At 43.7% G+C, this 12,072-nt stretch overlaps 2 protein-coding genes across 2 annotated transcripts in view; one reads left to right on the forward strand and one right to left on the reverse strand.

The window, feature by feature from the left end:
- The first annotated feature begins 1,461 nt into the window (after window positions 1-1,461).
- Window positions 1,462-7,570, forward strand: TCFL5 (transcription factor like 5). The gene is made up of 6 exons (XM_005489080.4): window positions 1,462-2,415; window positions 3,125-3,311; window positions 3,856-4,015; window positions 4,732-4,972; window positions 5,389-5,530; window positions 6,192-7,570. The coding sequence occupies exons 1-6, from the start codon at window positions 1,682-1,684 to the stop codon at window positions 6,303-6,305; spliced, it is 1,578 nt and encodes a 525-aa protein (XP_005489137.1). The 5' UTR covers window positions 1,462-1,681; the 3' UTR covers window positions 6,306-7,570.
- Window positions 7,571-7,603: 33 nt separating this feature from the next.
- COL9A3 (collagen type IX alpha 3 chain) overlaps window positions 7,604-12,072 on the reverse strand; it is a 36,163-nt gene continuing 31,694 nt past the window's right edge. Inside the window, exons 26-32 of the mRNA XM_074553409.1 lie at window positions 12,018-12,062; window positions 11,760-11,792; window positions 11,234-11,380; window positions 10,819-10,873; window positions 9,962-10,144; window positions 8,988-9,065; window positions 7,604-8,310 (exon numbers count right to left, since the gene is read on the reverse strand). Of these exons, the coding sequence (XP_074409510.1) occupies window positions 8,135-8,310; window positions 8,988-9,065; window positions 9,962-10,144; window positions 10,819-10,873; window positions 11,234-11,380; window positions 11,760-11,792; window positions 12,018-12,062 (717 nt within the window). The 3' untranslated portion in view covers window positions 7,604-8,134. The remainder of the gene's footprint in view (window positions 8,311-8,987; window positions 9,066-9,961; window positions 10,145-10,818; window positions 10,874-11,233; window positions 11,381-11,759; window positions 11,793-12,017; window positions 12,063-12,072) is intronic.

The raw sequence follows: 12,072 nt of genomic DNA on the forward strand, positions 1-12,072 counted from the left end.
CCACAGCTTTATGTAGCTAACAACCAGCTGGAGCTGGATTTTGCAGCAGGGTTCCTGTATCCTCCACTACAGCAGGTGGTAAAAACCAGGCTGAAACCCACATAACAATTTAACTCAATTTACTGAGACTAAAAATGGCACTGAATGATTGTCCTGCATTGCAAGAAAGAGAAAAACAATTCTCTGGTTTTGCCCAAACTTTTGATTAACATGAAAGAACTCACTATTTTGAGCTTTTGTCTATGTTTGTACTAAGCTAACATTACAAAGAATATTTTGATAAATCTTTTTCTTTGCAAACCCCCCTGCAAAGTCTAGAACAATACAAGCAGAAATATTATTTCTATAAAAGGTTGTACTACTCCGACTGTGAGCATTGTAAAGGGGAGTGTGGAGGAGGATTAGAGAAGTAGGAAGGTGTGTATTGAGTTCAGTGTGCACAAAACTGCTTTTAAAGTTCCTGGATTTGCGTCTAGAGGGAAGTCACGAGTGAGACCGTCGGACTGTGGCTGCATTTCATGGAAATGTCAGTGCACACTGCCTTGGGACCTTTTTTCCCTCTCACTTTTCCCATCGGGACCCCGGGACGGGATGGGCCGGGGAACCTTCACTGCCCCGCTCGGGCTCTCCCTGCGGGGCTGGGGCGGCCCCAGGGCCCCTCGTGTGGAATGACAAGCGATTCCCGTTAATCCAGCTGGTTTGTCCCGTTAACCCAGCTGCTTTTGTTGCCTTTTCCTTTTTGCACAAGTCTGCCTGCGCCGTGCCGCTGGTGATGCTGTTGGTGCAGGTGGGGCAGTTCCCCCAGCGCAGCCGAGCCCCGGCCGTTGCTCTCTGTGAGCTTTCCGTTAGCGACAAAGCCAAGTAACAGAGTTTAGCCGTAGGCAAAACAGCCAATAGTTTTAATTATTTCAAATTTAGCATAACAACGTGTACCCAGCCAAGCACCGCAAATCAGCTAAAGCAGTGTGTCCAGAACTATAAAACGTCTGTAAACACACACTACAGCCTCACGTTCTTTTCCCTTATCTCCTCACAGCACCGCTGCCCCCCTATTATTACCGCCGGGCTCCGCTCCGCGTCCATTTCAGCCCTGAGGGGGCGGGCGGGGGCGGGGCCGGTCCCGCCTCAGGGGCGGGGCGTGGCGCGCGCGGCCCCGCGCGCGGGCGGCGGTTACGCGCAGCCGTTGGCGGCGGCGCGCGGCGCGCTCGGGCAGCGCTCGGCCGGGCTGAGGGCCCGCGCGTCCCCTCCCGCCCCCGCCCCGCCCGGCCCCGCCCGGCCCTGCCCGCCCCGGCTCCCCACGGCTCCCCCCGGCCGCGGGGGCCCCGCTCCCGCCCGCCCGGGCTGCCCCGCCGCCATCCGGGCGCTGTCTCAGGGGGTGCCAGGCCGCAGAGTGCCCGCAGCCTCCCCGCCGAGGCCGGGGCGGGGACAGGTGAAGGCCGTTTGTCGTGAGCAGCGGTGCTGGAGGGGGAGGGAGGGTCTCACCCGGGGGGGGAGACATGGTCAGGGTGTCAGGTACCCCGCCAGCGGCAGCTTGGTCCCCACTCTGTTACCTCGCCAATCAGTGTTAAGTGCAATTTTTTCTGCCTTTGGGTTTTTTTAATGGATAGTACTGACAATTGTTGAAGGTTTTATGGTTTTCTGTTGAAAGGGACATTGGTAACTGATTAGGTTTGCTGTAGCCATGTCAGGATCAGCCCCCGAGGAGCCTCAGACCATTCCTCAGAGCCCAGCTAGTGTTCCTGACCCCGCTCCCGTTGCTGTCGGACCTGGAGGCTCAAGTGACAGTTCCTTTGGTGAGCAAAACCTTGGCTTCGCCACCCCCGAGGCCAGCCTGGTGGAGATGATGGACATTGAGTACACCCAGCTGCAGCACATACTTTGCTCGCACACGGAGGCGCAGAGTAGCGAAGGTGAAGTGGAAGCCAGGCTCAGCGCTTTCTCCTCGCCTGGCCCCTCTGCAGACCCCCCTCTGCAGCAGCCCTCCCCCAGCACCAGTCAGGACGGGGGCTCATCCAACAGCTCTGGGAACCAGTCGGTCTGCCCAGTGACCTGTCAGTCAGGGTTGCCTTGTGACAGCTACTGGCCGAGTTCTAACCCGCACCTGGGCTATGCTGACCTCCAGGAGCTCAGGATGATGTTACTTAGCGAGTCCAACCTCCCTGGGAACCAGAGAGAGAAAGCACCCAACAGTAGTAGCTCTGTAGAAGCCTCGGGATGCAGTGTAGCAAAAGCTAAACAGGGTGAAAATTTCTTGGGGGAGAATAAGGAAAACATATTTGTTGAAAATTCGGCACTGGCACCAGAGGTTAGATCTAAACCTGCAGTCAGAGCTCGGTTGGAAGACAGATTCAACAGCAGCCCGACAGAAAACCCCAGATGTCAAGAACCCCAAGAATCTGGAGTAACTCTTAACAAGTGTGTTGCAATTACTTTTAGTTTATGTTGTTAAACTATGTATCATGTAGTTCAAAAGTGATTTGCTAAGTGAAACCTGTGAATAGTGCTTGTTTTAATATATGACAAGGATGGGTTGGGCTTTGTTAAAACTGTGCCATCAAACGTGGCTGCGACTCCACTGAGCTCAGCTTAGGCCCCTCTGTTTATTGCATTAATGATACAGCATGGAGTTCCAAAATTAATTACTTTATGACTTTATTCTTGATAACATGTACTGTAAATAAAGGTGAGAGAACATTACCTAATTTTTAAATGCAGCTTGCTAAAAGCAAAGTAGATTCTTGATAATAATAATTAAAAAATAATAATAACGGTGGTGATAGACTGGGGTTATAATGTGGAGGCCTGACTATGGGGAAAACTGGAGCAAAACTATAGTTTTACAACCTAGCCCTGTACCTATCTTAATGTGCTGACAAAATGTTTTATTGAGGCATAGAGCACCTTGTTATTGCACAGAATAAAATACCTCCTTGGCTGATTTTTCTTTTCTTTTATTTGGCCCCTGAAGTGGGCAATATAGCAATAACAGTGATTTCTGTTTACAGTAAATGAAAGTGGTTTCTTGGTGATAGTTTCTAGAATATTTGTAGCTGTACTTTATTTCTGCACTCATTTCCAAGCAGTCAGCCTGGTATGTTTTCTGTTTGTTTGTTTTTGTCTGAAGTTTAGTGACATTGATCCGCCAGCCCTCAGAAGTGGTGGGTGTTCCTCTTCACCAGCAAGGGAACAGGTGTGCTGCACTAGGGAAAAATAAGGCTGCACCTGCCACACATTCCTTACCATTCACTTACCCGTTCTTTACCATGAATGCATGTTCTGCTGCTGGAAGTGCTAACCCTTCCCAAGCACAGGTAACTCTGCTCTGCCACCTTCCAATGCTGATAGTGTTAACTTCCTGGGTGTGGTACAATTCTGAAGGTTTGTGGTAGAGTGTGGCTGGGTTTGAATAGGGATGAGCGGAATGATCTGTAATGCAATTTATTTATTATCTTTAAGACAATCAAGTCACTTTTGTGACATTTGTAATTACTTGTATCCCAGTAATAAGCAGTAGGCCATCAGATATCTTTTTTCTTAGAGTTTATCAGTTTTTCATCTGTGCAAGACAACAAAGAGACCATTTTCTGTAGTTCCTTTCTTTCTAATTCATTTTGGTGATAAAGATATTTCCCTCTCCACAACTTGCAGTAACCTCTGAAGAAAAAGTGATAGCATGGCACTGAGAAATGTCAGAGCTATCCCCAAAATTCACCACTGTCAAAACCCCATGCTTGTGTGTATTTGGGATTTATTCAGTCTGAAGAAGTAATTTAAGAAGCTAACAGAAAGATAACACAATAGTCTCTTTTGTTTTAATGTATATAGTTCTGTAAGTGTTTCCTTTTGTTTTCACAGACCTGTGGAACATCTTGCACTATTTTGGAAGCTGCCAAACATCAAGACCTTGGGATACCCAAAACATTCCCTTTTCTCTATCAGGAAGTTGAATCCACGAAACAGACAGTAGGTGCTATAAATAAAGCTTTGCCTGAGGAAGTTTGGATTAAAGTTGGAGGTAAACCATTTATCTTCTTTTCACTTAGTTTTCTCTTGGTCTTCAAATGTAATTTTTTTTTTCTGAATTCTTTTCTGGAATTAATATGATTTTGGTGAATGTGGGAGGTGAGGTTTTTGTGGCAAAAATGCTCTACAGGCAGCATGGGGCTAGATTTCTCCAAGGAGGTTCAACATCTATAGGTTTAGCTGTACTTTCAAAATTGTTTAGCACTTCTGGGTTGAAATGAGGAGACTTGAGGTTACAAAGTACCTTTGAAAATCTGAGCCTTGGGTCAGCAGCTGGTTTCTTCAGAATCATAGAATCATTAAGGTTGGAAAAGACCTCCAAGATCACTGAGTCCAGCCTTTGGGCAAACACCACCAAACCCCGTGGCAGAGGGGTACATTCTTTGACCCCAAAGCTCATCCAGCAGACCCAGTCAGTATCAAACTGAAGAGCATTTTAAGGGCTGCCTCAAGTGCTCACCAAGGGCAGGCACAATCTCAGTGGGCTCTCTGAGAAAATAGAAGCTGTGTGGATTTTGGAATAGCAAGCAGTGCCTTAGGTCTTCTGCAGGACATGTCTTGCTGGAAGAATCAATGTGGGCTGGCAGTAAATCTTCAAAGATTATTCCATATAAATAAAGCACCAAAAGAACTTTCCATGATCAGTATTTTCAGGTTAATGGGAGAGTAACAAATAGGTCATTCTTTTCATTTTTATTTTCCTACAAGACACCTTATGCAAGCAAGCCATAAACAGAAGTTGCAGCCGAATAAATCTGTTGGATGCAAACATGGATCGCAAACCTCTCGGTGAGATTCGGAACGCCCGGGACAACAACCAGAGCACTGCAGCTGCCCAGGGCCCCTGGCAGTCAGCACAGCCCAGCTCCAGTGTGCAGGTGCAGAGTGGTTCCCAGGATGGAAGCGCTCAGAGGAGGGAGAGGCACAACCGCCTGGAGAGAGACAGGAGGTAATTCTGGGAGCAGGGGCCATGAAACACCTCCTGAAGCCTAAAATACTGCTACTGCAGTACTCTGATTATCCAGAGTAAATGTAAACTTGTCGTATTTTGTGTTAACTCCAAGAAATAGCAGTGCAGTAGGTGAGGGTTTGGTGTTTGTTAGAGGGAAGAAAACATCTCTGTTTCATTGTGGTTGTCTTTGTGTTTTCACTCTGTAAACAAACAAAAAGAGATTTCAAAACATTTCACCCATTCTGTAAAGATAAGGTGACTTGTGTGTAACAAAACTAATACACAAAGCTTGTAGCAAACACAGAGCAGTCCCCAAAGTCTATGGCTGGTTGCACATGTGAGTAGTCTTCCTGTTCTCTGTATTTTCCCTTCCCTCTGGCCCGTGGTGGATAACCTTGGGTGTTTGCCTGCAGGCGCAGGATCCGGGTTTGTTGTGATGAGCTCAATCTCCTCGTTCCCTTCTGCACCATCGACACTGACAAGGCAACAACTTTGCAGTGGACAACTGCATTCCTCAAGTACATTCAGGAAAGGCACGGTGACTCCCTGAAGCAGGTTTGAAATCTCATTTTGATTTTGGTCTTGATAAAAATGGGAAATGTTTTAAAGCTGTCATAACATAGAATTGAGATGCAAAGCTTCTGCTTGATGCTGTTTGTGAAGGACTCACTGTATCCTTGAACCTTCCTTTAAATTTTTTTTTTTATTATTTATTTCAGCTGTTTGAGTCACTAGTAAGAAATTACAGGCCGTCCTCAGTCAGTGTTTTCAAATTAAATTTTTAAATTAAATTTTTTTAGTTACACAGTTCCTGAGCATGATCCTATTTGGACAACAATATGAAATTAAGGTCATCTTCAATCATTCCTCTCCTCCTTCATTTTCTCTCTTTTCTGCCTCTTTCACAGGCTTCTAGTTAGTTCAGGAAGGGGGATCACAGCTAATGCCCACACTGTATTGAGTGGGTGAGCAGAGTTAAAGAGTTAAATGCCTTAAAAGCAACTCTTGTTCTCCTCAGCAGTAGTAGCAGCTCCAGGGTAATTCTAACTCTGCTAAGAATTTTAGGAGGGTGTGTATTGGAAAACCTGCTGCTCTAGATATGGTTCTGGTCCTTCCTCCTTCCTGTTGAAGGCACAAATGAAACAAAAGCATCCATTTCAAGTAAACGTCTGTATTAAATATAACATTTATCTTTTGTATTTTGATTTTTTTTTAGGAATTTGAGACTGTGTTCTGTGGTAAAACAGGCAGGAGACTAAAAATTGGAAGACCAGACTCGTGTGTAATGTGTCCAGCACAGGAAAACCGCACAGCTATGGAGACCAAATAGCCTGAGCTGCCCACCCTGAATTGTGTGACAGTAGTGCAAGCTGTGTTTCATTCTTTCCATTTACATGCTGAATAGGAATTTGAGAGTGTAACTTGTAAATATATATAAATAGAATTTAAAGGAAACGTTCTCTATTGCAAATGGAAATGGAAGGTAACTACCAGCAATGGGAATCTGCCCTGTTCAAGGGGCTTTGGGACCAGAAGCTACAAGAAAATGTCATAACTAATTATTTTAACCCTTTAGTTATACAAAATTTGCTTGTCATCTTGCTTTGGGGTCTCATTTAATTTTTTGCTTTTATTTTATTTTTCAAAGATGATGCAGTACAGATTGGAAGAGTTCTAGAACTTCTATCTTCCTGTTATTTTAATGGCTAGATGCAAAACTCATTCTTCCAGTGTAAAAAGAAACTGAAGTTACCATATTATAATGCCCATTTTTCCATTTAAAATGTAAATATTGTATTGGTTATTTGAACAAGTGCATAGTTTCTAAACTGTGTGTATTATGAATTTTGCATTTGCATACATATTTAACATAATTAGCTCCAAAGAGTAGTGCAATGGTGTTGGCATTTTTAAATTCAGTCCTATTTTTAATGTCTGCCACACAACTGTCCAATAGGTTCTTGTGTTGTTACTTTAGACCAAAAGTGGAATATTTTAAACAGTAGATATTTAAATGCACAAACTATTTTTATATTTAAAGAGAAATATGATGCTTCGTTCATAGGCTTTGGCATATAGGACAGAAATAGAACTGTGTGTGAGCTGAGAGTGGCTTTATTAATTTTTTTAAATAGATGATGCTAGCAAGCTTTAAAGTATAAAAAGTTCTACCAAAATTAATACTGGTTTAAATCACGGATAAGAACAATTTTGCAGCAATTTATGTCCAAACAATACTAGTAAAACCTAGCTCTGGAAAATGGAGTTTAGCCAAGTTAATTTGATTTGTATAATGACACTTACAACATCAAAAAGAAAAGGTTAAAAAAAATCTCCTTTTATTTTTACAACAGTTCATACAGGTGGTTTTGGCTGGACTTTAAAAGAGCATCCTTTCTTAGGTGGGGTTCCATCACAATTACTGTGCAAATAGCTGAAGTAGAGGTCATGAAAATGCTGTTACTTCATTTCCTTCGTTATCATATGGAAATATGCAAAAATTCTTCCCTGGAAATTAAAATATTTACATTACTCCTTTTGCAGAATTTGCTTGCAAGAGGATTACTGTTTACTAGTCTTGCCAAAATATTTGAGGTGCAATCTGAAAATTTCTAGCTGGCAGCACAGACTTAAGCAATGGTCATCCTTAGGCCAGAAGGTTCAGATGTTAAAATACAGGATATTGAAATGCCTGATTTCCACTGATGGAAGAGGCAGCTCGGTGCCTGAGTGTCTTAACAACGTGTCTGAGAGCACAAACCTGCAGGACTGAAGTCAGTGGGAGCAGCACCAAGGAATTCAATGGAAAAGGCTCAAACTTTCTTAGCAAAAAGTCGTGATCTTTAGTACAGGGGGGATGATGGTAAAAAGGAGCAATGCTTCCTCTTGCAGGTCTCTTGAGCAAAGGGAGGAAGGAAAGGTGAGGTTGTTTAGCAGTAAAAATTCTGGGAAATAATTGGGGGGAGGAAAAGATAGTCATAAAGCATCTTTAATTAAAGTTTTCATCTGATGCTTTCTTTTTCATAGAACTGTGTCAAAGTCTCCACTTAATAGAATAGAAGGAGCATCTGTCCTTTTAGCACTAGAAGGATTCTGTTTTCTTACAATGCACTGTTTATTTAAATATTCAGTCACTTCTTCACTTCTTGTACTGTTGGTTTATGATTTTTTGGAAGTTGATGCTGCAACAGCTCCCATGCAAGCCGACGTGTCACAAATTCCTGGAGTTCCCTGAGCCCCAACAGTGCCAGGAGTCCCAGGATCCCCTGGCAGCCCGGGTTCACCCTGAGCACCATCACGGCCGTTTTTAGTAATTCCAGGCACACCAGGTGGTCCTAAACAAGAGAGGGGAAAGATACATGAAATATTTCCATCTTTTCTTTTTTAATATATGTATATATGTGTTGATTTTAGAGATCTTAATATACTTTGAGTGTCTGTACATCACACTTGTTATGGCCTGTTGAGTACAAGGTGTTTTCAATAAATTTACCCTGAAGCTGGAGTATGTGCTTTGGATTTTTTTATCCCTAATTTGGTCAAGGGATGTTTTGGCTGTGTGAGCTCACAGTTTATTAATATGGATTAATTATTTTATGGAAGATTCTGAGACAACAGGGTATAAATATGATAAAATTTTATAGTATAGATTTTGTGGAAGAATTTAAAATAACATGGTTGTAAATATTTTGGCTTTATGAAATTCTGTGAATGGAGAGCCTGCTTTTGGTGCCTGCAGTTTATTCATTGTACAAGTATAATCCCAGTTAGAAAAGCTGCTTTAACAGGTGAGCAAAATAAAGAATATCCTTCCAAGTTTTCAATAGATATTAATTAATTTGCATAAATTAATCTTGAGTATTTTAATCAAGGAATCATCAGGAAGCAGGCACCATCCTTTCCCTTAATCTGGAGAGCCTCAGAGTTGTCACACCTTTAAATGAATGATGATAATCTATTGCCATCAGGATTCAATTATATTAAATTATTATAATTATTTTCCCTCACTTACCCTGCAGCCCTTGGTCTCCATCAGGCCCATCGATCCCTTGGCCCACAGGCCCTTTGTCTCCCTTTTCACCAGGGTCACCTTCAATGACAAACACAATTCCCACAGTGAGCTGTGCTCTGCAGCTGGAGCCACCAACAGCTCCCAAGGGGAGAGAACAGGAGGAACTACAAATGAATCCCCTGGGTGCTGCAGGGATCTTTGCTTACATGGCACCCTGTGAGAGCCTAAATGAGAGATGTGGGACTGCAGGCAGATCTCTAAAATGCAGTTTATTCTACCTAAGATGTGGGTGACAGAGCCTGTGCCTACAGCTGTCAGCTCCAGCTGCAGGCAGGCCTGGAGAACCTTTGGTTTTGGTTACAATGCATTATATACTTTTCCTTGCTGAGCATCTTAATACAGCAGAACCAATCAATACCTTAACTATTACCTAAAGCCTATCATAACCACTATAATTACCGTATTTATGTTACTGTTCTCCAATCACTAAAATTTAGTACATTACAGTTGAAGCTAGAAGTTGTTTTTCAGTTTTCTTGCAGTGGAAAATTCTGAGACTTTTTTTCTACTTGCTACATCAGCAGGCTTGTTTGCCTGTGCTATCTTCTTGCTTGGTAAAAACATCTTGTTTGGGGTTGGGTTTATCCTTTGCTCTAAGTCATAAAAACCCCTTCTAACTAACACACCTTTGGTTATCCAGTAAGACTGGCTCAGCAATTCTTTTCTTCTATATCAAAACTTGCTTCCAACTCTATTCTTTCATTAGACTTCACATTTAAAAATCTTTCTGCTAACCATCCATATCTGTGAGACTTCCATGTCAAACTTTCATCCTTCCCAACATCACCCCCCAAGATGCACAACTCCGCCCAGAGCTCCACCACAGGCTGATCTCTCCTCCCCAGTGCTGAATTCAGCACCAGTTCGTTTCAGTGGGCATAAAAGAGAAGCAAATTGTTTCATTCTTAACTTGCCTCTGGGTCCGGGGTCACCAAGCTCTCCTGTTGGCCCTCTGTAGCCAGGGGGCCCGCGAGGCCCCGGGTGCCCCACGCTGCCCGTGCTGCCGGGGGGGCCCGGGGGCCCGGCTGGGCCCGGCCGTCCCGTCATGCCAGGAGCCAGGGGCTTCCTCAGGTTAGCGGCCAGCAGTGCAATTTGCTCTGAAAAACACAACCAAACTCTGCATCTACAACATTTGCACCTTTCCCTAGGCAGAACTCCCTGCCACTGCTCCTGGCAGGAGGGAACACTGAATCTGTCCTTCCTGCTTACCTGTGGCTTTTTGGGGTTTTTTACATCTCCACAGGCAGAGATATTAGTAATAAATCTGCAGGGTTGATTATTCCTGTTTCTTTAATGGATTTCAAGTATTCTAACAAATGACACTTAAATAATTTCCTGAAATAAATTTTAATCTCATCCCAAACAGGGGATGTAGCTCCAAATGCAAAACAGTCACTTTGAATAAAGAAGGACATTCCCTGAGGACCTGCTCCAAGGAAACGAGGTGCACTGAGGAGAGGGGGAGCTCAGAATTACACAGGTTAGGGCAGGAGGTCTCTCACAACACTCGTGCCAAAGCTGCTTTCAGTGCATTTTGACCACTGCCATAATGAATCATTTAAAAATACTAATTTTAGAACACCAAAAGACATCCCCAACAAAGTGACCTCCTGAATACAACAAGGTGACCTCCTGAATAATTTCCTTACACTAAAGGTCAATGTATTTTTTTTCATATGAAGACAGAAAATTAACAAATGTCAGAAGCCATTTTATATTCAGGATCCATAGATCTGGTAATTAAAGTCAGTTTTCCCTCAGTAATACTCACCATTTATCATTTCCCCACAGAGTTCTCTGATATGTTGTTCACTGGCCTCTTTGCCCTGCAGTTAACACAAGAATTTGTCTTTGTAGGAACCTCCTTATCAATAACCAGCCCTGGCAGAGGCTGCAGGACACAAAACACATTTCCAGGAGATTGGGAAGCTGCACAAGGTCCTGCATGAAGAGCAGGGGGTTCTTTTCCCTCTTCAAAAGGTGACAGCTTCCCTTCAGAACTCTGCTGTGCAAATGACAGCAATTAATTTCAATGTCAGGCCAGATATTTAATCTGGGATTTATTTAGCCTTATTTTTGCCTGTTAAAATGCAGGACCTTATTTTTTGGATAGCATCCAAAACCCCACAGTGCACTTTTTCACTTGCCAGGCTCCCTGGCTGTGCTCAGAAGCAGCAGGTACTTACAGGGGGTCCAGGTTTGCCTGTGATGCCAGGGACACCCCTCTCCCCCTGGTGACCCATGGGTCCTGGATGTCCTGGGATCCCTGGTGCTCCACCTGTCCCATTTGGTCCCTGGACACCTTTTGGACCAAGTTCTCCTCTTTTTCCTGGCTGCAGTGAAGAATAAAAAAGACCAAAATGACTTAAAATGGAAGTCATGGTCCATTCTTTTCCCCTGGGAGTTAGTTAAGACTTTCTTGAGGTTTCCTGAATGGATTTCAAGGATCAGATACATTTCTTACATCCTAAGGGTATTTCTGCATATATAGGTCATGATAAGAGTAGTCCTTGCTGCAGCAAAATTGTCAAACAGATTTCAATATTTTGAATGCCAGAAATCACCATTTTTCTCATAGATTTTATAGCATGATAGTGAGGAAAGCCTGCTTCTATGCAATGCCTCCAGAGCAGAGTTTATTCTATAGTTATGCAATGGTCATGCTTACTCCTAAATCCTTCAGGGCACAAACCCCCAGTGCCTGACACTTACCTCTCCTTTTTGGCCAGGAGGTCCAAAGGGGCCCTGTCAGAAAGAAAAGGGAAATAAGAAAGTGATTCATTCAGAAAATGCCCATCTGAACCCAAATCTCCCAAGTTGCTGTGATGTGTGCAAGGCTCGGGTTGCCCTCTTTTCACAGCAGGGCTGGAGACCTTGGGTGATAAATTCTGACTGTGATCCATGGATTTCTGGACTCATTTGTTATTTGAGGAGTCAACTGTACTGAATTTAAGGACAAAGGACACCTACCAGCTCTCCTTTGTCACCTGGGAGGCCATCTGCTCCAGCAATGCCCTGAGAGAGA

The sequence above is a fragment of the Zonotrichia albicollis genome, chromosome 17 (genome assembly GCF_047830755.1).
Source record: "Zonotrichia albicollis isolate bZonAlb1 chromosome 17, bZonAlb1.hap1, whole genome shotgun sequence".
NCBI classification, from domain to species: Eukaryota; Metazoa; Chordata; class Aves; order Passeriformes; family Passerellidae; genus Zonotrichia; species Zonotrichia albicollis.